Here is a 23,824-nt window from a genome sequence, read left to right on the forward strand (position 1 = left end):
AGTCCTGTTTGACTCTATACGTAGACACGATGCATGATCTTCTGTCGTGATTCAATATCATCTACAAGTAACCCATCTCCAGGTTCTCATTTCACGTGTACCTCTGCACGACGACGGCGTTCTGCAACTTGGCCGCCTCGATAGTCTCGCTCGGATCCGACAGCTCGCGGCTGGGGAAGGTAGTTTGGAGTACGAACGGTCTGGAGCTCGGTCGAGCTCTGCACAACAATGATCATCAGTTTCAGGTGACAAATCATATCGACAGACGCTACTTACAACGAAACGTAGTTCCTCAGATCATCGACAGTATGCGAGAGGTTGACCTTGGCAACCAACCTGAGTCCTTGTCAGCCATGTTTTCATGCACTTCAGATGAGCAATATCTTAAGACCAACCTTGTCCCATCTCCCAATCTCAACTGAACGTTGGTTGTTGGCTTGCTCTCGTCCACCTCGAACTTGGCTGACGCGCCTGCTGACGCTCCGCTGGGAATTGCGGCTCCACTACTGCTCGATCCACCAGCCAGAATTCCCTGAGGGAATCCACCTGGGACAGCACCGGGACTTCCTTGCACCTCCGGAGTGACTGATCCCAACCTATTACCCGAACCACCGAAAGGCTGCGCAGGCTTCTTGGGAGGTGGTTGATAGTCTTCCTTCCTCCTCTGGGCCACTTCAACATTCAGTCGCTGATCGTACCTGACACCAAAGACGTTGGGAGGCGCTCGACCACCTTCGATAGCTGCCAGGAGTCGCTGATTCTCAGGGTCATCGTAAGCCATCAGAGGTCCGTCTTCGATTGAAAATCCGTTCCTCCAGAAAGTAAGTCGACGAGTCTGAACGGAATCTTCGTTCTCGTCGTCTTCGTCTTCTTCATCATCCTCAAATTGAGCGGCAGCAGAAGGTCGAGCACCAGCGGCTCCTCCTCCTCGTCCCCCGAGCATACCGGCTAGAAGCTGGTCCATCATATTGGGAGTGACTGCCGCAACGCCAGGTCCGGCAGCAAACTGCGATCCAGCTGCTGGAACTTCGCTGGAAGGAGCCTCATCGGATCCCAAAGTATGACCAGTACCGCGGAAAACACTGGGAGTACCGGAAGAAACTTGACGAGCGGCCTGGCCGGCGGGAGGTGGGGGCGCACTGTTCCGACCAGCCATGCGAAGGATGTTGTCGACAATCGAATTGCCTTGACGAGGTTGTTGGTCCGGGTTTTGCACAGCTAGACCACTGATATCAATGATTGGTGGGTCAGCTCGTAACCACCCGATGAAAGCAGGAAGCACTCACCTCTGACCGCCTGCATAAAACTCTTCGGGCTCATCGTCATCATTGCTTTCACCCCCACCCCCGCTCGGACCACTATCACTCTCTCCGATCCTTCCGAACTTCTTTTGAGGCTTTCCCCACCCAGCAGGAAGTGTATCGTTCACTAACTCGCCATTCAGATTGCGTACACCCCCTGCGGCGGGAGGTTGCTGAGATCGATCATCCGCCATGTTTGTGTCGTCGTCTATGAAGTCGTCAATCGCTTCGTCGTCGTCTTCGTCGCGCGTGGGATGAGCAGGCGCTGCGGCGGTTTGAGTTGCGTAAAAGTCCTCAATAGCTCCCTAGGGGGTCAAGATGTCAACTGATTGGATGGGAACCTCCACGCATCGTCCGAAGGTGTCGTTGATGCCCGAGGCAGCACTCACTTCCAAGGTAGTTCCTGCTTCGAGGAAGTGTAAGGCGTCTTCGTGACTGGCTTGAGTAATAGCTACGAACTGCTCAACGTCTGGCGACAGCAGTGGTAGACATTCAGCGTGTGATATATGCATACGGGGTAAACCTCGCAGATATTGACTCACCTTCCTGTGTCGGTTTGAGTCCCGGCATCACGTTCAATCCAAGAAAGGATCAACGAGCGTGAACATGATTGATTACTTGGAGTAGCTAGCAGCTAGCTGTGGACGGTGACGCAGCGAAGATCTCCCTCCACTCTTAGCGTTCGATTTAGGCTTGCCAACGGGATTCGCCACTTTGCTTGCCTAATCCTGCTGTTTTCTGGGATTTTTGTTTCCTCTTTACCTTCACTGCTCTCTTTTGAATAGACTGATCTTTCGTCCCTCGCTGTTCCTCACTACGAGTACTCCTCATCTTGTCTTCTTCATCTCTTTTCACAAACGCCGAGAAGCATGTCTGAGCCTCCTTCAAAGAGATCAAAGACCTCGACTCCCGGCGATACCCCTTCTTCTTCTGTTCCTCCCGAGAACAACCCATACTTGTGAGTCCAGCACTTCTTTGCCTGGTTCTGGGAAGTACGATCGGAGCCTGACCCAGACCCACGTCGCAGGGCGCACCGCAATATGAGCAACGGCGCTTCTTCTTCCTCGAACGGGTACGCTACCGGCGCGAACGGGTCGGCTGGCCCTGGAGGCAAGATCAACAATCCGCTAAATGGGTTGGTACCCAGGAAGGTCACTGTCGATCAAGCTAAAGCTATCATGGTGAGCTATCTTGTGCTCATTGTCTCTCGACTCATCCCAGCTGGCTGATGAATTCATCCGATCAATGAAATCAGGACGGCGACATAAACCCTTTCAAAGGACTTGCTCCCTTTTCCCCCAATTATCGGAAAATCCTAGAACAACGAAAAGGTCTTCCTGTCTATCAGAAGATGCAAGAATTTCTTACAGTATTTTCCGCCAACCAGATCACCGTCATGGAGGGTCAGACCGGTTCAGGAAAGACTACTCAGATCCCGCAATTTGTTTGCTATTCCGACTTACCGATGTTGAGAGGGAAGATGGTTGCGTGTACTCAGCCTAGAAGAGTGGCTGCTATGAGTGTAGCCAAGCGTGTGGCCGATGAGATGGATGGTGAGTCTGCTAATCTAGTGATGCCTATCGCAAAGCTGATGCGCATGCACTCAATAGTTCAACTTGGTAAACAAGTTGGTTACTCGATTCGGTTTGAGGACATGACGGAGCAGGGCACTACTTTCTTGAAGTACATGACGGATGGTATGTTGTTGAGAGAGGCCATGAACGATCCGTTATTGGAGAGATACTCTACCGTGATCCTTGACGAAGCGCACGAGAGAACGTTGGCGACCGACATTCTCATGGGATTGTTGAAAGATGTACGTAGCTGCCTTTCCTTCCAGTCAACTTACGTCGGCTGATTGTTTGTTTACAGATCGCAAAACGTCGACCCGATCTCAAAATCATTGTCATGTCTGCTACACTCGATGTCGCCAAATTCCAGAAATACTTCGGTGAAGGTATCGCAGAATCCGGTATCGCTCCTGTAGTCAAAGTGTCCGGTCGAACCTTCCCTGTCGAGACGTTCTTCACGCAAGAACCGGAAACCGATTACGTCGAGGCTGCAATCCGAACCGTGCTTTTCATCCACCAAGCGGAAGACGAGGGAGATGTACTGCTGTTCTTGACTGGTGAAGAGGAAATCGAAGATGCTTGTAGGAAGATAAGGGCAGAGGGAGAAGAGTTGGCGAACAAAGGAATGGCAGGACCCATACTAGTCGTGCCTCTGTACTCCTCGCTCCCGCCACATCAACAACAACGTATCTTCGACCCTGCCCCACCAGCGCGAAAGGATGGTCTTCCCGGTCGTAAAGTTGTTGTATCGACTAACATCGCCGAAACATCGCTTACCATTGACGGTATCGTCTATGTCGTGGACCCAGGATTCTGCAAGCAAAAGGTTTATAATCCTCGTATCCGAGTGGAGAGTTTACTTGTCTCGCCCATTTCGAAAGCTTCGGCGATGCAGAGAGCCGGTCGTGCCGGTCGTACACGTCCCGGTAAATGTTTCAGGCTCTACACAGAGAGGGACTTCGTGAAGGAATTGGAGGAACAGACTCACCCGGAGATTCTGAGAAGTAATCTGGCCAACACAGTCTTGGAACTGATTAAGCTGGGTATCAAAGATTTGGTCCACTTCGATTATATGGGTGAGTGAAATGGCCATCTCACAGGAACAGCAAGCTGACACTTTTTCAGATGCCCCTGCACCCGAAACCATCATGCGAGCCTTGGAACTGCTGCATTACCTGGCAGCGCTCGACGACGAGGGAAACCTTACACCTTTGGGAGAGATCATGGCAGAGTTCCCGTTAGATCCGCAGGTGGGTTCAATCACTGCACATCGTGATTGGTCGATCAGGTGCTTAACCAGATGCTCGCTCTAGCTTGCGAAAATGCTTATCGTCTCACCCGAATTCGGCTGTTCCAACGAGATCCTATCTCTCACAGCAATGCTCTCCGTACCCAACGTGTTCATGCGACCCGCATCTCAACGTAAGGAAGCCGATCTTGCCAAAGCCCAATTCACTCATCCCGACGGCGACCATCTTACGCTTCTCAACGTTTATCACGCTTACAAGTCTAACGAGGGCGACGCAAAGACCTGGTGTTGGCAAAATTACCTCAATCAACGGTCTTTGGCTCAAGCCGATAACGTCAGGACTCAATTGAAACGCGCTATGGAGAAGTTCGATCTGGAGTTGTGCAGTACAGCTTGGGAAGATAGGAACTACTGGAACAATATCCGACAAGCTCTGTCGTGTGGGTTCTTCATGCAGGTGGCTCACAAGGAGGGCGAGAAGGGCGGATACATGACTGTGAAGGACAACCAAGTGAGCCGCGTCACTAATTCGTCCGGATTTCCCTGCTCCTGGGACATTTACCATGCTGACGTTGTCGATTTCGGTGTAGGTTGTCAGACTTCACTTGTCATGTGGGCTTGATACCACTCCTGAATGGGTCATTTACAATGAATTTGTTCTCACAACAGCCAACGTGAGTCTCTGCTCTGCGACTCATCGTTCCTGGAGAGGACATCACATGTCACTCTGCGTACTGGATATCGTCTTGAAGTGTTCAACTAATGTGGTCTCCACATGCATAGTTCATTCGAACCGTGACAGAGGTCAGACCTGAATGGTTGATGGAATACGCACCTCAATATTTCGACCCAACCACATTCCCAGAAAACAGCGAGACCAGACGGGCGTTACAGCGAGTACTAGACAAGGTGAGTTCTTCCTCGCAATCATGTACCACAGATAGTAGCTGACATCCCGCGCGTTCGTGAAGAAAACTGGTAAATATGGTGGTGCGTCTGGATCAGGTGTAGATTTGAAAAAGAAGAAGAAGAGAAAGGCCGAGTAAGGGTTCATGGAAGAGGCGGTGTCGGTCCTGGCGAGGCGTATACAATGTCTTATGGAACTCCTTCCAGAGATGTAGGTAGACATTTTCGAGATGTAGAGTGATATATATCTCCCCACACTCTTCTTGAAAGAAGGCCATGACCGGGATGACGCCCATTGTTCTCAGCAGGCCACTGACTGATTAGGTAATCGGGATGCACCTCACTTGTTGCTTCAGACGACAGTGCATTGTATTACTGGCATGACGCCTTGCATGCTACCACACCTCTTCACGTATTCCCTGCCTTCCTCTTCCCGACTATGCAAGCCGAATTGGTTCGTTGAACACAATGCGCAAGCGAAAACTCTTCACCCTAAATCTCGCCCTCTTCAACTTCATCTTTCTTCGTCGTCGATGTTCTCCTCCTCTACACATCGCATCCAATCCAAATTCATCAGTCAGACCGTCGCAACGATGGCCCCAAGGTAAAAATGAGGTACCCACCTTGTGTTCCCTATCATCTGGTTCTCTCTCGCGTTCCCTATCCTTCCTCTCCGTTTCTCTATCTTTCGTCCCGCGATCCCCCCTGTCTTTCCTATCTCTATCACGATGTCCATCTCTCTCCCTATCTCTGTCGCGATCATCTCTTCTCGACCTATGTTCTTTCTCATATCTCGCCTTCTTGTCCTTCTCATCGACCGACAACAACGACGGGACCTTGTCTATATCCATCGATGAGTCAACATCTCGGGTCTTGGATGATGAATATCTTCTTTCTTTCTCTCGATCGTGATCTCGTCCTCCTCGAGCCGAACCTATATCAGACGATTCCGCTTCACGTAGCTTTTCCTGCAAGTCGGAATCGATCAGTAGCCACTTCATCGGTCCGAACACTGTCCTGTCAAGGGCAGCGATCACTTGTCACCCACCTTCTGACGTGAGACGAATTTCTCGAAGGCGGCTTTACGGTCTTCTTCCTCTGCAATATCTTTGAACTCTGGCAAGTCTCTCATGTGAGGGACGGCCTTTTGAATTCGCTTATTAGCTTGTGTCTGATCATCATACTTTGGTCGCTCACCTCCTCATATGTCATCTCAAGATCAATATGCCTTTGAACCTTCTTGAGAGCATATCGCAGATCATCAATTCGGTGTCGCCTCTTGCGTTCAGCTCGACGGGCTTCATCCTCTGCCGCTTGCTTGAGGCGGGTGTGGATCTGCGCTCCAGGAGTCAGTATCTGATTTCCGCCGGCTGTCGAGCTTAGGGATATCATAACCTTGTCACTTACCAATTTATACACTTCCTTTCTGAGCTTCTCTTCAATCTGACTTTCGATGTGAAGCTCCTTGATCCACTCTTCCACTGCCTCCCATTCAGTCTCCAGCTTGATTGTCTTCCCCTCTTTGCTCAACGCTCGTTCGACCTTCTCCGCAGCCCTCTCCACCTCTTCACCCAGATCATCTACCGCATCCATCCATAGGTCCAATGGACTGGAGCCTTGTACACCAACTAGTGCATGATAGCGTTCATCGTTCTTGATCTTCGGGTAGGTCTCTTTCCATTGACTCAACCTCGTCAATTCGCCCTTGGATTCGAGTTCGGCGAGAAGAGCCTTGAAGCCTTCTCGAGCCTTTCGAGCTTTTCGAATCATCTCAACTCGAAGTCGACGAGATTCCTCTTCGTGTTCCTGTTCCAACTGTCGAGCGTACTCGTCGTACACATCAATCATATCGATGGTCTCAATCTTTTGCAGGTCCTTGTCCTCCTTGAAGGTTGCAGACGAAACGATGAGGTCGTGAGCTGCTCGCCAACGAGTTGAGACGGTGATGTCAAGGTCTCGGACGAGGGAAGAAAGAGTGCGCATGTTTCGATCGCGAAGCTCCCTGCCGGCGAACTGAAACAGAAGTCAGCGACTATTATTCAGGACTTAGAACGGTCTGGCGTGGCTCACTTCCTCAGCCCTCCTGAGGTCGTCCACATATTCCTCCAAGATCAACCTTCTCTCATCTTCCAGAGCTTCTCGCCAATGTCTGTCAAGGGCAAAGACTTCGTTCGCAGTCTTCATTGTGGAATAGCTCCTGATTGCAGGCGTGTGCGCGAACATCTTGTGGAAGATCGGTCGAAGTCGTGCAATCCTAGCTTCTTTCGCCGCACGACGCTCATCTACGATGTTTCTGATATGCTGCAGACACAAGGCGTCAGCCTGAATGTTTCTACGCGGATGTACGACTAGCTCACCTTTTCAAAGGCTGTCTTCTTCTCAGCGAGAGTCTCCAGAGCCTTGTACAGAGGGTCCATGATGATTTTCCTCATGGTCTGATCCCACGTAGAGTTTTCGTCGATACCCTCCCTTTTCAAGAGATAGATGAAAGCCTCTTCCGCTTTAGCATGAGTCAAGAAACCACCGGGTGGCATGATGAAGGGTTCAATCTTCGGAGTAGCTGCCTTGGCAGGTGATGCAGATCCTCGGATGTAAGGCGAGGCTGAAGAGCTGCCACCAGGTCCGACATAGGGTGCGATGGCATTAGCCGCAGACGCTCGAAGTTCGCGGATATCATCGGGAGTGGCAGACCGAGAGCGTGGAGGGGTAGGACTGGATGTCGAAAGAAAAAAGGTCAGCTTAATCCCTCTGTGTATGATCGATAGCTTAATCTACCTTGCCAACCCCTCCGCCTTCCTCTTTTCCCTCTCAGCCTTGTACGCTTCCGCCTCGTCCACCTTTTTCCTCAAATCCTTCAATTCCGCAGGTAGATCCCATTTGGTCTCCTTTGTAGCCGAATGGACGTAGTATGGTCTGCCGTTGGATGTATACTGCTTCCATTTGGTCTTCGTAAGAGCTTTCTCGAAGGGTGTCTTCAACTCGTCCGGTTTTTCCCAAACAGATTGTTTGGTCACTGAATGGGACCAGTACACTCTTCCTTCAGCGTTCTTATACTCGCTCTGCGATCCACGGATCTGTCAGCGCATTCCGACAGATATGATGCCACGAGACGATCACATACCCATTGCGACTTCTTGGTCGCTTCAGCTGGAGAGGCTGACATTGTGAGGCCTGCGAGTTGATGAAGTATACAAGTATCGAACGAAAAGAAGAAGAGGTGAAAGACCGGTGGAAAGTAGTGATATCTCGATAGACGGACATGAATGCGAACTCCGTCGCCCAAGCCTTCTTTCCACGTTAGGCGTGCGGGATCTATTCCCCGGGCATTGCAAAGAAGCCGGTTGAAGCGATCGGCGGGGACCCAGGGCGGAGGATAGGTGGAGGTCTGTTCACGTCATCACGGTTGATGCCAGTCCGGTAGATGATTGAGCCGAAAGATGTGGTCAGTGACAGTAGTAGCCCTCTGTCAATGCCCCCCCACACTCGTAGATCTCTCTCATTCCCCCCCATCGGCCCCCTCCTCCCCCTCCCTTCTCAGCTGACCATCATGTTTCCAGCTCTTCTTTTCTGTCATAACCGTGACATCGCACCTAATTCCGATCATCTCTCTCTCTCTCTGGCTTAGATAATATATATATATATATATACACATACATATATATACCAGTACGTTCTGGTGTTTTCCTCCTTCCCGCTCATCTCTTTCTTTTACTTATCTACAACCATACTCAGCCCGTAATCATATATCAAAATGGCCCCTACCTTCACTCACGAGTTCAACCACTCTGCCTTCAAGGGCAAGGTTGAGGTCCCCGTCGGTCTCTACATCAATGGCGAATGGTCGACCTCCACTGACAGCAACGCCAAGACCATCGAGTGAGTTGTGACAGTCATGTATGCCACTCCCCTGCCAGGCTGAGTTAACCCTCCTACGACAGTGTCTACAACCCTACCACCGGCGAAGTGCTTACCTCAATCCCCGAGGGTATGCCCTCGGATGTCGACCGCGCGGTCGAAGCCGCTCACAAGGCCTTCAACACCACCTGGGGTCTTAACACTCCTGGTTTCAAGCGAGGAGAGTACCTCATCAAGGTCGCCGAGTTGATGGAGAGAGATCTCGACATCCTTGCTAGTCTCGAAGCTCTTGACAACGGAAAGACCTTCTCTGCCGCTAAAGCTTTCGATGTCACCGAGAGTGCCAGAGTCTTCAGATACTATGGTGGTTGGGCTGACAAAATTCACGGCAAGGTCATTGAGGTGAGTGGCAGAGCACCGGTGTTGTAGTCATGCAGCCCCGCTGATCTGTCTTTCTTCATCACAGACCACCAAGGCTAAACTTGGCTATACCCTTCACGAGCCCGTCGGTGTCTGTGGTCAAATCATACCTTGGAACTTCGTAGGTTCCCAGGCTCTCTTTTGTCTCGATGAACATTCAAAAGTGCCTGGCTGACTATTGCATGTGAATGAAGCCTCTTTACATGTTCTCCTGGAAAATCGCCCCAGCTCTTGCAACCGGATGTGCCGTTGTCATGAAACCCTCAGAGCTTACTCCTTTGACCGCTTTGTACATGACCAAGCTTTTCGACGAGGCTGGTATTCCCGCTGGTGTCATCAACATCGTTGTCGGGTAAGCGTCACATGATCTCCGGCTAAAGGATATGTACTAACGTCATCTCATTAGATACGGTCACACCGTCGGTGCCTCCTTGGCTGCCCACCCTGCTATTGACAAGGTTGCTTTCACCGGCTCCACAGCTGTCGGAAGGAAAGTGATGGAAGAGGCGTCCAAGTCTAACATCAAGGCGAGTACATCACTCGATAGCTTGAGTTCGTCGCTGACGCCTAATACAGAAAGTATCTCTTGAGCTCGGTGGAAAGGGGTCAAACATCATCTTCGCTGATGCCGACTTCGAGGAGGCCGTCAAGTACGCTGCGCAGGGTATCTTGTGAGTCTCCGAGCCGGAACTTTGGGTATCGAGCTTATCCGGTAACGTCATCCCAGCTTCAACCATGGTCAAACTTGTGTACGTCAAATGGCCCCCGTGTGGCGCCAAGTGAGCCCCGCTGACTCATCAACAGTGCGCCGGTTCCAGAATCTATGTCGAGCGAAGCATCTACGACAAGTTCACGGAGGCATTCAAGAAAACAACCGCTAATCTCAAAGTCGGGTATGTTTCACCCTGTTTGAACCGACTAAGTCCGAGGAAGCTGAAAGTCTTTCATGCACAGAGACCCCTTCGCGGAGTCCACTTATCAAGGACCCCAAGTGTCTCAGACGCAATACGACCGTATCATGAACTACGTCGAGTGCGGCAAGCAAGAAGGTGCTACTGTTATCACCGGCGGTAAGCGACATGGCAAGACCGGTTATTTCATTGAGCCGGTGAGTCATTAATCCCGATGGTCGGATGGGCATACGACTGCTCTTCTATATCCCCCAAAGTCTCCACGGATTGAGTCTGGAATGCTAATGGTGACTCAATCGACCCCGCCGCTGGGTAGACTATCTTTGGGGATGTCACTGCCAACATGAAGATTGTCCGAGAGGAAATCTTTGGTCCCGTCGTTGTCATGTCACCGTTCGACACCGAGGAGGAGGTTCTTGCGGCTGCCAACGACTCGGTCTACGGTCTGGCATCCGCCGTATTCACAACCAACATCAGTAGAGCCACTCGAGTTTCTCAGGCTCTCAAAGCTGGTACCGTCTGGATCAACTGTTACAATGAGTTGCACCCTCAAATCCCGTTCGGTGGATTCAAGCAGTCCGGTTAGTCGTTGTGTGGCATTTCTGGTCCTGCGCGGTTTTGCTGATGCTAGCACGTGTATAGGTCTGGGTCGAGAATGTGGAGAATATGCTCTCGAGAACTATACCGAAGTCAAGTCTGTCCATATCAACATTTCCGGCAAATGTGGTCTTCCTGCGTGAAGCAATCTAGGATGCGAGAAGAATGTATTGGCGTTCGGAAAATAGTGCGAAGCAGTTTTGATAGTTCCATTATGATGATATCGCTGCGATTCATGCAAGTATGTTATGTCATGACAGGGGTACAAAGGCTTGGCCGGCGAAGGCTATACCAAGATTGTTTGTTCAAGCACCACCGCAGATCAGGCGGAGGGTCGGATATCGATCATGACCGGATGAAGGGTCGAATCTACAGTAGCTGGATAAAAGGGACAACCCCTGTTCAGATGGTCTCGCTCTAATGATGTGACAAGGAGAGGAAGTTATAACTGTCACTCACCGTTATTGAAGCTTTGGAGGTTTGAGTGGTAGACCCAACTTCATCCTCTCGCCATTACTCAGAGGCAAGCCATCCGCCTCATGACCAACGCCAATAATCTTAATCATCCCCTCATCTCTCTGTTTCGAAGTAGCATAAGGGCCCAACTGATCTTTCTCCCCTAATCCAGCATCATTGCCTGAGGCCACATCCATATCCTCTAGAGATGACAAGAATGAGTTTGCTCTGCTGGACTCCATCTGGGTTTTCATTCCCGCTTCCGCATCCCTTCGAGGAGGCATGATGAGGAGATCCTCCGATGTGTCTTGTTTCGAAGTCTTACGTGTCCTCGATCTGGTCTGAGACTGATACGAGAGGATCGAAGATAGGTATTCGGGTGACGAGGTGGGGAGAGAAGAGCGGCGACCTACCGCTGTTGGCATGAGGGATTGGGCGGTGGCTAAGAGAGGGTATGAGGAGAGGGAGATGAGGGAGACGAGAAGGGGTAGACGGAGAGATAGTTTCATCGTTTTGTGAGTCTAGGTATGGGCGATCAGTCTGAGCGTTCAAGGAGCTTCTGGCGAATGGCAGTTAGCGTCAATTGGCACCCAGATGACTGGAACGATGCTGAAGGTCGTGAGTCGTGAGGAGTCCGTAACAAGCCGTTATAAGTCGTCGCAAGTCGGTCAATCGTCCAAGGCGTTAGATTCAGGCTTTACAGCCGAGTGATTTAGTGATACGGGATATGAGGGTGGAGGAAGGATCAAGAACTCATAAGCACGTGTGCTCATATTTTATACGTCCACTTGGCCACATTGTCCCTTCTTCCCCTTTGGACCTCGAGTCGACCGGGCAAGCTAGCTCAGCTCACCCAGCCGTTCCCAGAGGCAGAACGAGTGGCTATCCGCTTGCGCTACGAGAACAGCAAGATTATCAAAGAAATCTGTTTACTAGCGATAGGGCGAACCTGAATACGAAGCACGTCAACGACAGTACCGCAAATTACCCGCAGATCTGGAGATCTGGTCGTACAAGCACGCATGGGATTCCTGATGTCCTGCCGCCGGCTGGTGAATTGCGATTCTGCCCAGGTCCTTCCTTGTCAGCAGGTCTGGTTTCGCACGTGGGCCAGCCCCAGCAAGGACTTGGGGCTAGACAGACAAATGATCAGTATCGGCAGTTTTGGGGACTAGTAGATGTCTGCCTCGAAAGTACCACGACGATGTACAGTTTCTGGATAGAGCGACTTGGGGAAATCAAGCCGAGCTATGGTGGCGAAGACGTCAAGGCAGAGAGGCTGACTGTGCGGATACTCGTTTGTCGACACGCATGTTGTCTCTCGAACGGGACGTGTATATAAAGCAAATCACGATTACGTCCAGCGTTCCCCGTACGTTGAGCATCCCTTTCATGTCATCCAATGCACATGATTGACAATCGGAATGAATTGTCACTTCACCCCACCTGATGCTTCGCTTTACATAAGGCAGCCACAACCCCGGCAATACAAGGCCTTCGTGGCTGAGTTGGTTACAGCTTCCGACTTTTAAGCATTGAATCGCTTGATTGGTTCATCGGACGGTCGCGGGTTCGACCCCCGCCGAAGGCTTTTTGTGTTGAAACTCTCCTATCAATGTGAAACCGCTTTTTGTTGTCAAATCTTGCTGGTCGTTGCACAACAGGGCCTATGCATCGCGCCTCTGCACCTCTGAGTCTGCCAGGGCGTTCCGTGCGACTGTATTGGCTTGCCGCACCGAAACGCACTGCTTGCAAAGATAGTTTGTTTTTGCACTTTATCAACTGAAGGTGATCTGGCGATTTAGTTCCTCGGGGCGATCGTCTTGACTGACGTCAGGCACTCGACCACTGTTTTTGAGATTTCCCTCGTTCCCTCCACTTTCACTTTCACTTCACTTTCTCCAGATGATTGCTGATCTTTTGTTCTCCACTCATCCCATTAAAAACACCCACCGTAGCCGACTGCTCGACTGCATTCTATAAACCGGGGGTGATGAACCCTCGCTCGCTCCTCGTCCTTCGACGACCGATTCATACTTCTCGATCTCTTCATTTTCCTTCCTCTTCCACATCTTCGACAATCACACCTCCACCATCGACGGTCCAAGTCGGATATCGAGCTCGATCGACCTCGAAATGGGTCAAGAGGGTCGGTGTGATCGGTGTCGTGGGAGGCGGACTGTATTTGGTAGATAGAGAATTCAATGCCAGTGCCATCACTAGAAGTCTTAGAACAGCTTATATCGGGTGCGTGAGATTTTGGTCAATCATATCATTGTAGAATCATCGGTGTACGACGCTCTCGATATGTTGTACTGGTATCACAGGTCGTTCGTGTGTACAGCTTTGCTGACATGACGTTCTCTCTTTGCAGGATATTATGTACACTAGATTGTGAGTCACACCACTCTGACATTGTGGTAGATCATCGATGAAGCCCCTTTCCCGCTTAGATAAGATCAATTTCTCGCCTACGAAAGCGGACAAGATCGAAGCGTTACACGAGAGAGTTGCCAGTAGATTAAGATGGGTTATCGATACCAACCAGGGATTGTACCTCAAGCTTGGACAGGCATTAGGTGAGCGCGACTCACTTGACACTCCCTGCTTGCGTCTCTGTCTTCGTTTCGACTGCAATGTCCAGGTCTTGTCCGCCTTGGCCATCGCTGTAACAGGATATCTTACTTCACGATGACACAGACAGCAAGAAATCAGCGTGAACGAATTATGCTCATAGCCTTGTCCCGTTTACAGGCCTGCAGGCTGCTCTTCTGCCAAAACCATATCGAGAAGCATTTGGTCATGTATTCGATCGTGCACCAGCTGTATCATACGACGAGGTCCTCGGCGTGAGTCGTTGCCCTCAGGTCTATCATGTCCCTTGCTACACTTGAATGCTAATAAGCCTTCTGCCATCTTCAGGTATTCCAAAGAGATCTCTCACTAGACCCTTCAGAGATATTCGAGACTTTCTCACATGAACCCTTCGCTTCTGCTTCGATCGCCCAAGTGCACAAGGCGACTCTGAAACCTGGTGTAGGGGGGCCGGGACACGACGGCGGTGGGACCGTGGTAGCTGTCAAGGTGCAGAAACCGGCTATTGAGAAGCAGATGGAATTGGACTTGTTCAGTTATCGGTGAGTTTGGCGAGTTTATGCTCTATCACTACGGGATTATTTGAATTATGTCAGAGGGACCAAGGACGGCAGTGTTCCGTATGGTAATGCACAGTAGTCGGAGCTGATGGTGCCTTGACTGTCTAGGTCACTAATGTGGTTGTCTGAGAAATTGTTTGAGCTGCCTAGTGAGTATCATGATTTCGAGTCAGATGACAGCGCTGACCATCTGTCCTGCCGCCTCATAGTGTACTTCGTGTGAGCTAGTATCCGATTACTCTGCCTTGGGTTTTGACTTTCCTGACGCTTGCATGCAATAGCGCCGACTACGTGTCTTCTCAGATGCGACTCGAAACGTCATTCACCAATGAAGCGAATAACGCACGACGCTGTGCCGCGTTACTGGCCCAAACGCCAGAGCTCAAAGACGATGTATATGTGCCCAGAGTGTATGGCGAGGCGGAGGGCTGCAAGCAGAGCGACAGAGTGATGGTAATGGAGTGGATCGATGGGTGTCGGTGAGCTGACAAACCCCGATGAGGAATCGATCAGCTGAACAATTTCTCATGGCATTAGACTTAACGACAAGAAACAGCTGCAGGAGTGGGACCTCAACCTGAGAGAAGTTATGGATCTTGCCATATCCACCATGTCTGCAATGACTTTCTCATGGGGCTTCATTCATTGCGACCCTCATCCTGGTAACATCCTTGTCCGACCTCATCCCCGCAAGAAGGGAAAACCTCAAATCGTGAGTCAGGAAGCCACTCAACAATCATGTCCTTGTTTTGTCCCGTGTCTTGTCCTACATTTAGCTATGACTAACACGTCTCTCCAGGTTCTGATCGACCACGGACTGTATATTGATCTACCTCAGAAGTTCAGAGAGGAGTATTGCACTCTCTGGCGATCGTTGTTTGTTCTCGACGTTCCGATGATCGAGTCAATAGCGAAGAAATGGGGAATAGCATTGGATGCGAATTTGTGAGCTTTCCCATCCCCTTTGGGCTCAGTCTGCATGTCCGAGTCGGTGAGTGGAAATGCTGATTTGTCTTGCCTATCAGATTCGCTTCGGCCATTCTGTTGAGACCATTCCAAGTGAACAAACTCAAGGTAAAGAAGGGGCAAGAAAAGGTTGAAACGCAGGAGGAGAAGGACAAGTCCCAGTACGAGCAACAGGTCGAGCTGAAGCGACGGTTACGAACGATGTTGGAGAACGAGCAGTTGATCCCGAGGGTAAGCGAGGCCGACTGTCGAACGTCCCTTGGCACGCTGAAGATGAGACAAATACAGGAACTGATCTTCCTGGGAAGGTGTCAAAGAATGATGCAAGCCAACAACCAGGTGAGCTGCATCGCATCCGATCGGGGTCAAACAGTGTAGCTGACAACGATCAGCTTCTTGGGTCGCCTTCCTCGAGAGTCAACCTCACCGCTAGAGTATGTCTCCGATTCCCTTCCCGGTCATTTCGCAGTCACACGCATCAACTGGCCATTCATGTTGCATGGCGCTGACATGGCACATTCGCATCGCAGTGGGCATCAATAGGCTACACTCGATCTGTCACGGGATCAAGATCGCTTCGCACCGTCGGCACCTGGACATGGTTGAAAGATCGATATCAAGCCGTTCTATTCAGATTCACCCTCAGCATTGTGGACATTGCCTTTTGGTTCACAACCCAAACTCAGAGTATGTCGTTCTCCTCTACATAAGAGTGGTAGCTAATCTTTTTGTTATTCTGTTTCAATAGGGATATTGCCGAAAGAGAAAGGAGGCTGGGAGGATCGACTACAGGCTCAGTTCGAGACGATGGCCAAAGAGGAATTCGGGATTGAGATTGATGATCAAGTGTTTTTGGGATGAGCTCGGTCAGAATAATCATTCATCGTCTCTTGGGGATGTGAGATAAGTTTGCGTGCGATCAAGGGGTGTAGCATCTGTAAGAGATTTATATTGTATATTGTTGAGTAGACTGTATGTCTGCGAGCATGTGTATCTGCATCACCATACAATGAGACCGACACAGATAGGTTAAAAGACACACGATGGTTATTTATACTCGTTTTGCATTTCATGTATGTTATCGTTACAATGCATAATGTGTTCATCAGGCTGGTGTATGCCCGGCTCAAAACCCTCTGCTCTACAAGGTGATCAGATCACCTTGACAAGCTGGACAACAGAACATGATTTCGTCTCCGAACTGTTTCGTTGTCGTCGTCGGACCTCGCATCCCCGTCCCTGTCCCACCTATTGAATGGGATTTGCTCTTCCCTCCTAAGCCAGGCGTACTAGCTGCCGAACCGGTCCTCTCCATATCTCCCGTGGACAGACCACCATTCGACTGTCCATCTTCTTCGCCCAACGTATCCATCTTGACGATCGTCCGAGGTTCCATCCTCGCTTTCAGCGCATTCAAAGATACTTGTCTCTTGTGTCGTACTGATGGAGGAAGGATAGCGTCTACAGCTGCGTTCGCGGCGAGTCTAGGTTTATTGGGAATCGACAGAGGAGGGAATGGAGCTGAAGTCGAAGCTGATGCTGAAGGAGATGGATATTCATCTGCTGGCGAGAGGAAAAACCCTTTGGCGCCTCCACTCCCTCTGGTCGCTGATCCAGAAGCAGATGGGGAGAAGCCACCCAAGGCAGCAAGGGCTTCATCTCGTTCTTTTTGGGTCAGAGCGTATGCGATTTGAAGATCGGTGAGTTGTTTGGAAAGGGTGTGGAATCGGGACGTGGAAGAGTGAAGAGACGATTCAAGGTTTCGTATCTGAGCGTTCAGGTCCGAAATCGCAAGAGCATGAGCGGATTCGGCCTCTGGCACAGACTGTGAGTTCGGTGGAGCGACGCCATCTGCCTCAGCGGTAGCAGACTTGTCCGACGCTGACTTGGCTGACCTGGCCTCTTGCAGTTCTGTTCGGAGTGAGGCGATGAGATTTTGATTGTCGGTAGCCGTCACTTGAGAATCCTCTAATCGATTTTGCAAGGCTGCAATGACGGTGACATCCTTTTCGATCGTGCTTTGCGCATCGCTCAGTCGTTTTCGCACTTCTGGAAGTTGCGATTCGACCACTTCCAATTCGTCTAATCTGGACGCTTTCGCTCGATTCTCCTCTGCCATAGCAGATATTTGTTCATGGAGCGACTAAAGAGGTCGATCAGCTAACGTCGTCCACTTTCAAGGCAGTCAATTAGCTAACCCAAACTTACACTCGCTTCTGCCGCTTGAGCTTCCAACTCTGACCGTTGATTCTCCCACCCTTTCGCCTTAACCTCCCAGCTTTCCACCTCTTGCGCAAGCTGTACCTTCTCCTCCATCGCTTCTACCACTTTCCCTCTGACTTCTTCTAGTTGTTTGATCAACTCGTCGTTCTCGCTTTGTAAAGCTGTTTTTCTCTTCTCAGCAGTTTCGGCGCGTTTGGTAACACTTCCCAATTTGCTCTTCACACTCTCCAGTTCTGCCTTTGTCGAAGCAAGCGTGGTCTCGATTGACTTTAGCTCAGACGATGACTTGTCGTGTGTCGACCGAAGCGCTGAATGAGTGGAAGTAAGCTCAGAATGGGAGGATTGAAGGGTAGAATGTTCTGATGTGAGAATCTCGTGGGATTTTTGCAGAGCTTCGTGGGCTGTTTGTAGGTCGGTCAGTGTCGAGGTCACAAGAGATGAAGAGGCCTTGAGCGATTCAAGGTCGACTGTAACCTTGTCGAGATTTGACGACAGCTCAGTGTTGTTCTGCTCATTGGGCATCCGTTAGTCGATCACAATATGAGCGACCGAAAAGTCTAGCTCACCTGCCGTAATCTTCCAACTTCAGCTTCCAAACCGCCTTCTCTTCCCCTCGACCTTTCTAAAGCGGTCTCCAGCTCTTCAATCTTCTCCTTTTCGCTCTCAATCGCCGCTCTCACTTGATCACCCAGCTTCTCCTTCTCGAAACGCAGTTCATCCCGCTCCTTCCTCAGATCCTGTAGCTCTTCGCTAATCTTGCTCGCCTCTCCTTCCATCTCTGTCACCTTCGCCGCCTCTTCTTCCGCCTTAACCGACCTCGCTTCTAAGCTTTTCTTGTCTTCTTCGAGCTGAGCGATCAGTATTCGACCCTCCGCCAGCAATTGCGAGTCGCCCTTGGCCGTTGCCAATTGGGCTTTGACATCGGCGAGCTGAGTTTGTAAATCAGACCGTTCAGCAATGAGGAGAGAGACAGTCTCTTGCAATGTAGCATTGGATTCAGCAGATGGTGGCCCAACCATGGTCGGTCGTCGTGTTGGGCTGAGCTGACTTTCTGTAGTCGCGGAATTTGTGACTTCCGTCGAAGCTGACGTTCCGAACTTCGCATCCTTTTGCTCTGCCACAGCTATTGGCTCTTTATCTCCGTCCGTCACCTTTCCAGCATTGGGCCCAGCATCTGCCTTGTTCTCCACGTCTGCAGATGGTGTCTCGGTCGGCTCACTAGCCGCCCTCTCGTCCGTTTGCAGTTCCGCACGAACTGAATCGTCCAGACTTAAACTAGTTCGAGCCGAGGGGACTGTCGTGGTATCTGCGAGGGTTGAGGCGGGGGAGGAAGGGGCGATCGAAGGTGAGTCGGAAGCTGCTGCTGCTGATTGAGCCTTCTTCTTCGCCTTTTGTCGTTGAGCGAGCTGGCCATACAACCAACCGTTCAGTATTATCTTCAGTCACTGTAGTTGATACCCGGTGAGCTCACCAGCTTCTTAGCTCGTTCAGCCTTGGCTTTCCGCTCAGCATCAGCGTCAGCGTCAGACATGGTGAGCGACCTCTCAAATGTGATACGGACGGCTTTGAAGGTCGCGTGTGCAAGGTTCGGCTGTTGTATATGAATACCAAGTCGTGCTGTTCTTTGCGTCAGAACACGTCGAATGTCACTCGACCGAGAGTTACGTGCGAGGTACATTTGGGTGAAACTTAGATAGATACTCCACTTAAGCAATTGCTCCCGCCGTGTCGCCGAGTGGAAAAAGTCTGGAAGCGAACGCTGATGAACGTCTCTCCGCCATATCTCAAAGAAAGAGTCATTCATCATCGATAGCATAGTCACTGCTACAGTAGACCACCACCTCCACAGACGGACATCAAAGATGCGATCACGACCAGTCTTCCTCCGTGCTCTCAGATTACGACAACAACCCCTCCTCGCCTCTCGAGCGTTGCTCTTCCGACCCACTCCCACACCTTCTACCCTCGCAACCCGTTCCATCTCCACCACTTCTCGACTACTAAATGACTCCAAAAAGCAAGAATCAAAATCCGAAAAGACCAGACCGCCTCCAGAGGATAATGCACCTCCTCAGTCTCCATGGAAGGTGTTCACCGATGTATTGAAAGAGGAGATCGAGAAGAACAAGGGTTGGCAGGATAATGTGAAGCAGCTACAAGGTGATGTGGACAAATTCGCCGACAGTGCTGCCATGAAGCGTGCTAGAGATGTGTATGAGAAAGCTAGGGTGAGCTATGCGTTCAGGTTCAAGAAAGGTAGGAGAATAATTTGGCTTACACATGGTATCCTTGCAGATCACCAATTTGATCAAGAACAACCCTCGAATCCAATCAGCGGCCGGTGAGCTTCAACGAGCCGGTATCTCAGTACACGACGCAGTCCAGCATGCTCTCCGAGACTCTGAAGTCCTCAGAGCACTTTCAGCTGCCACGTCGCGATTCGTGTCCGCCGCCACTAGCGCTACACAGCCCATCCGAGACAGCAAGACGTACAAGATCGTCGCCGAGAGCTTGGAGGAGGCGTTCGAGGACAGTAGTGGTGCGGGAAGCAGATATGGCGGGTATGAGGATCGGGAGGTGAGGAGGAAGAGGAGGGAGGCACGGGCGGCGAAGGCAGGAAAGAAGGTCATAAGGAGGGTGGAGGAGAACCCAGAGTGAGTGGCGACGACACTCCGATTGTGAGAACGGCAATCATACTGATTTTGATCTTTACTGTAGAGCCGGTGAGGCTTTGGTCCTGTCAGACAAGCCAGAACCAGTATCTCGTTTCGCCTTCATCAAAGAGTCACCAACATACCAACGTCTTCAAGAAACGTATTACGAGTCAGAGTCTCCCTTCATCTCGGCAATCCGAACAGTCGGAACCAAAGTCGGTTCGCTCTTCGAGGAGAACGAGACCGCTCAAGTCATCAGAGCTATGAAGGAGTTAGACCCCAATTTCAGGATGGATCGATGGACTGGGGAATTGAGGGAATACATTGTGCCAGAGGTTGTGGACGCGTACTTGAGTGCAGACAGAGAATCTCTGAAGGCTTGGTGTGGTGAAGCAGTGAGTTCACCAAGTCTTGTATACGACAGGATCAAGCTCATGCGTTTGGTGGATAGACTTTCAACGTCTTGTGGGCCACGATGGGACAGTACATCAAGCAAGGTCTTATCTCAGACAGCAAAATCCTTGATATCAAGCATGTCGATGTGAGTTCATTGCTAAGCCGGTCTCGCCTGAAGGGCAGTCTTTTACCCTTTCTGCACTATAGATTGCCCAAGGTAAAATGCTTGAGAACAATATTCCTGTTTTCGTGATCACCTTCGCCACCCAAGAACAACTACTTTTCCGATCAGCCAAGACTGGCGAGGTCATCGTCGGGTCAGAGGACGATGTTGAGCAATGTAGGTATGCGATGGTCGTCACTAGGGTAGAGTCCGAGTTAGAAAACGAGTTGACGGGTGGATGGAAGATTGTCGAAGTGAGTGTTTCCCTATCAATAATGGGGCTATATGGACAGAATGCTGACAGTGCCCGTCGGCACAGATGGCACGAAGAGGCTCCAAGGGGGGTTTGTAAAGACGTCAGAAGGTATTGCATGCATCACTCATTGCTTGTCCCAAATTCGTACGACCGCTATGACTGGCTGAATGATTGGTCCTATATCACTTGAATACACACTTTCGCCTGCTCAGCATATATCGGCGCCTAACCTTTGTGGCCAGGGAGGTACATCAAGCAATCTCCGAATTGACGACGTTCACAGTTCGACATGTAACGAAACTCGTATTGAGGTCATCGGTCTTACAGGGGGCTATGCAGCCGGAGTTCAGCTCATCAAAGGAGTCTTGATAGAGTCCGGCTGCACAGTGCGAGATAGATGACCTCACAAGGCCCTCGTGATACCTTTGAAGGATGGGTCCCACTAATTGTTTCAGAGGCGCCTGTCGTCGGCGTATGAGAGGACAGATCTACCCTTTGATGACGAGTCTGCCCGAACATTCATCCTCCGAGCTCAGACGAGGTCTTCCAAGAAAGGAGGTCCAGTGCAAATGAGGGTGAAGCCTTACACTCTCCGCTTATCTGGCTGTCGACACGGTCACCGAGATGTCCAATACCTGAAGAGAAGGGAAGCGGAACAAGACGTCACTGCAGAGAAGATAGCTGAGCTTTGCACTTGATTTAAAGCCTTTACGGAGACCAGCTGATTACAACTTGTTCCAACAACAGTCTCTTCGCCCATATCCACTCTCATCCACCGTACATATTTGTCACTTAATTGCCCTTCTGCAAATCAATTCTGCCATGTCATCCTACGGTGACCATTCTGTTGATCAGGTCAACACGCAAATGGCGAATCTCAGTTTGGCCCCCGATCAGTATGTTCCACAAAAGGCCTCCTCAATCTCCAGTAGACTTTGTTCGCTGATCTCATCTCTCTATTTTCCCTTGAGCAGGCACATGAAGGTATCTTGTTTTGACGTCTCGCAAGGGAGCGGCGTGAAAAAGCTATTCAAGGTAGCATACCTAGGCGAAAATGATCACATCGAGTGGCGGAACGGTACCAGACTCACCCGGAATGGGAACAGCACGTCTTTCACCTGGTCGTCGTACCACGATTCTAATCCGCATGGGGCGGCCAACGACAGAAAGACCTGGGCCGACCCCAACCCAGACTCGAGTATCGACGAGGAAGTGTCTATCACGATGACGGATCTACCTCGACGTTCCATATATTACGAGCGACCCACTGGGAAATGGCTGACCCCGCATGTGGGACCGGAGCTATCCCTCGAACAACAAATATCTTGAGCGGGAAGTAACTTGGACGTCCATCATGGGCGGATTCGCAGCTGAGAGATCGACTGTTATGTCAATGATGAGTAATTGAAGGAGACGCACGTCATGCAGATAATATTTCGTTGCCGTGATTACCCAGCATCCCGGTTCATCTTGCTTGAGGAGAGAGTGCCACCATCGTATGAGATATTTGTCGGACAAGTTAGAAGTCCAAGATATAGAGGTGCTCTCATAGTCATAGCAAAAGTTGGAGCGCAGGCATTCGCAATAGCGCCACAGCGGCGACTTGTACTGCAGAATCACTCTCATCGCCAGCGCCTAATCTCGTCAAATAGCCTGATGGAAACGGCATAGATAGGGCTTCGGCCACCAGTCGCAAGAATTCATACTGGTCGGTGGTCTGTCTATCATCTTGTCAGTCTGCTGCTGGTTCATCAGCGGTACAATCACAGACCGTTCTCCTGACCGTTCCACCGTGACAGATGACGAACGTGTCACTCTAAATTTATTTGCTATCGCCCATGAACTCACGAGTCGAACGGCAGAGGAGTCTTATCGGGCGGAGCATGAAGTCTGATATTGTCAACCTCTCCGGTCGCCGCGGGCGTCGCTGCCTGCATCAGATACCCTCATCTGTCATGTTCCGGCCGAGGACTTATGTTGTAAGAAAGGATCGCATGTCGTGGGTCAGTTTGTAGAAACCGCAGTCCATTCGAAACGTAAGTTATGGGGTGCGGAATCCCTTACATCCTATGTCGGGGCTGTCTCCCCTTCGGTCTACATTCGAAACTCCCAAAGACGTCGTAAAATAAGCTGATATGTGCAGGCGCACTCTGAATGTATGTATATTGCTTAGGCTGGAGATAATCATGCAGTCGCTTGAACATTTCTATCAAAACATCACAAAGGATACCGGTAATATTGTGCGGTCATACACCCACCACCCTCTGCCAGGACCCGGATGGCTTAGAAGTTTCCGTGGGTGAAGGAAATGAAAGGTGGGAGATAAGGAAACAGCTGTGGGACATAAGTTATGGAAGAACCGATGCTGTGGACATAAGATCTGAACAAGACCGTATTTGGCTTCCCGAAACAGATCATCACCCAACACGATCAAAACTCACCAACCAGAAATAAAAAACACGATAGCTACAGGTTCGCCACACAACATGTCCGACACTACTGTTTCTTCTAGGTCAGTCGATTTGTCGGGTCTGCAAGGAAGTGAGACAACTTGCTTTCCAGCCCAAAACATGTGAATTGGCTGACATGTCCCGATTCAGAACTATGAGGGTTGACACGGCCAAAACGGTGGTACACCAAGGCTCCGAATTGAGGAAACAGCCTGGAAAGACAATCTTTCTGGCCCCAGAGCAAGAGGAAAAGATACAAGGTGAAGGTGTTAGCATAAAACGGGAGGGCGACACA

The 23,824-nt window shown here is 50.5% G+C and overlaps 8 protein-coding genes and 1 non-coding gene across 9 annotated transcripts; 5 read left to right on the forward strand and 4 right to left on the reverse strand.

Annotated features, from left to right (window-relative positions):
* Window positions 1–91: 91 nt before the first annotated feature.
* Window positions 92–1,871, reverse strand: IAR55_007144 (uncharacterized protein; the record flags this gene model as incomplete). The annotated part of the gene is made up of 6 exons (XM_066950218.1): window positions 92–218; window positions 277–336; window positions 396–1,226; window positions 1,287–1,606; window positions 1,691–1,770; window positions 1,844–1,871. 6 exons carry the CDS (start codon window positions 1,869–1,871, stop codon window positions 92–94), a joined length of 1,446 nt encoding a protein of 481 aa, XP_066799433.1.
* A 299-nt stretch (window positions 1,872–2,170) lies between these two features.
* Window positions 2,171–5,167, forward strand: IAR55_007145 (uncharacterized protein; the record flags this gene model as incomplete). Its single annotated transcript, XM_066950219.1, has 10 exons — window positions 2,171–2,259; window positions 2,329–2,482; window positions 2,557–2,854; window positions 2,912–3,117; window positions 3,174–3,948; window positions 3,998–4,122; window positions 4,186–4,632; window positions 4,712–4,795; window positions 4,905–5,030; window positions 5,093–5,167. 10 exons carry the CDS (start codon window positions 2,171–2,173, stop codon window positions 5,165–5,167), a joined length of 2,379 nt encoding a protein of 792 aa, XP_066799434.1.
* A 352-nt stretch (window positions 5,168–5,519) lies between these two features.
* On the reverse strand, window positions 5,520–8,190 carry IAR55_007146 (uncharacterized protein; the record flags this gene model as incomplete). The annotated part of the gene is made up of 9 exons (XM_066950220.1): window positions 5,520–5,573; window positions 5,651–5,995; window positions 6,076–6,171; window positions 6,225–6,362; window positions 6,435–7,040; window positions 7,098–7,328; window positions 7,385–7,739; window positions 7,803–8,086; window positions 8,149–8,190. The coding sequence occupies 9 exons, from the start codon at window positions 8,188–8,190 to the stop codon at window positions 5,520–5,522; spliced, it is 2,151 nt and encodes a 716-aa protein (XP_066799435.1).
* Window positions 8,191–8,778: 588 nt separating this feature from the next.
* On the forward strand, window positions 8,779–10,953 carry IAR55_007147 (uncharacterized protein; the record flags this gene model as incomplete). The annotated part of the gene is made up of 11 exons (XM_066950221.1): window positions 8,779–8,903; window positions 8,966–9,284; window positions 9,349–9,423; window positions 9,497–9,654; window positions 9,709–9,829; window positions 9,879–9,973; window positions 10,030–10,051; window positions 10,107–10,195; window positions 10,257–10,410; window positions 10,530–10,794; window positions 10,856–10,953. 11 exons carry the CDS (start codon window positions 8,779–8,781, stop codon window positions 10,951–10,953), a joined length of 1,521 nt encoding a protein of 506 aa, XP_066799436.1.
* A 318-nt stretch (window positions 10,954–11,271) lies between these two features.
* Window positions 11,272–11,775, reverse strand: IAR55_007148 (uncharacterized protein; the record flags this gene model as incomplete). Its single annotated transcript, XM_066950222.1, has 1 exon — window positions 11,272–11,775. The coding sequence occupies one exon, from the start codon at window positions 11,773–11,775 to the stop codon at window positions 11,272–11,274; it is 504 nt and encodes a 167-aa protein (XP_066799437.1).
* A 984-nt stretch (window positions 11,776–12,759) lies between these two features.
* Window positions 12,760–12,857, forward strand: IAR55_007149. The gene has a single exon. It is a non-coding gene; the product is annotated as a tRNA-Lys (tRNA).
* Window positions 12,858–13,259: 402 nt separating this feature from the next.
* On the forward strand, window positions 13,260–16,248 carry IAR55_007150 (uncharacterized protein; the record flags this gene model as incomplete). Its single annotated transcript, XM_066950223.1, has 15 exons — window positions 13,260–13,513; window positions 13,641–13,660; window positions 13,720–13,845; window positions 14,021–14,115; window positions 14,189–14,403; window positions 14,530–14,570; window positions 14,631–14,640; window positions 14,703–14,900; window positions 14,959–15,133; window positions 15,221–15,366; window positions 15,447–15,618; window positions 15,676–15,726; window positions 15,780–15,821; window positions 15,918–16,074; window positions 16,136–16,248. The coding sequence occupies 15 exons, from the start codon at window positions 13,260–13,262 to the stop codon at window positions 16,246–16,248; spliced, it is 1,815 nt and encodes a 604-aa protein (XP_066799438.1).
* A 280-nt stretch (window positions 16,249–16,528) lies between these two features.
* On the reverse strand, window positions 16,529–19,141 carry IAR55_007151 (uncharacterized protein; the record flags this gene model as incomplete). The annotated part of the gene is made up of 4 exons (XM_066950224.1): window positions 16,529–17,530; window positions 17,596–18,117; window positions 18,177–19,016; window positions 19,082–19,141. The coding sequence occupies 4 exons, from the start codon at window positions 19,139–19,141 to the stop codon at window positions 16,529–16,531; spliced, it is 2,424 nt and encodes an 807-aa protein (XP_066799439.1).
* A 331-nt stretch (window positions 19,142–19,472) lies between these two features.
* IAR55_007152 (uncharacterized protein) lies at window positions 19,473–21,175 on the forward strand (the record flags this gene model as incomplete). Its single annotated transcript, XM_066950225.1, has 6 exons — window positions 19,473–19,838; window positions 19,906–20,264; window positions 20,329–20,659; window positions 20,716–20,805; window positions 20,868–21,077; window positions 21,143–21,175. The coding sequence occupies 6 exons, from the start codon at window positions 19,473–19,475 to the stop codon at window positions 21,173–21,175; spliced, it is 1,389 nt and encodes a 462-aa protein (XP_066799440.1).
* Between the last annotated feature and the right edge of the window lie 2,649 nt (window positions 21,176–23,824).

This window comes from Kwoniella newhampshirensis (assembly GCF_039105145.1).
Source record: "Kwoniella newhampshirensis strain CBS 13917 chromosome 10 map unlocalized Ctg15, whole genome shotgun sequence".
Classification (NCBI taxonomy): domain Eukaryota; kingdom Fungi; phylum Basidiomycota; class Tremellomycetes; order Tremellales; family Cryptococcaceae; genus Kwoniella; species Kwoniella newhampshirensis.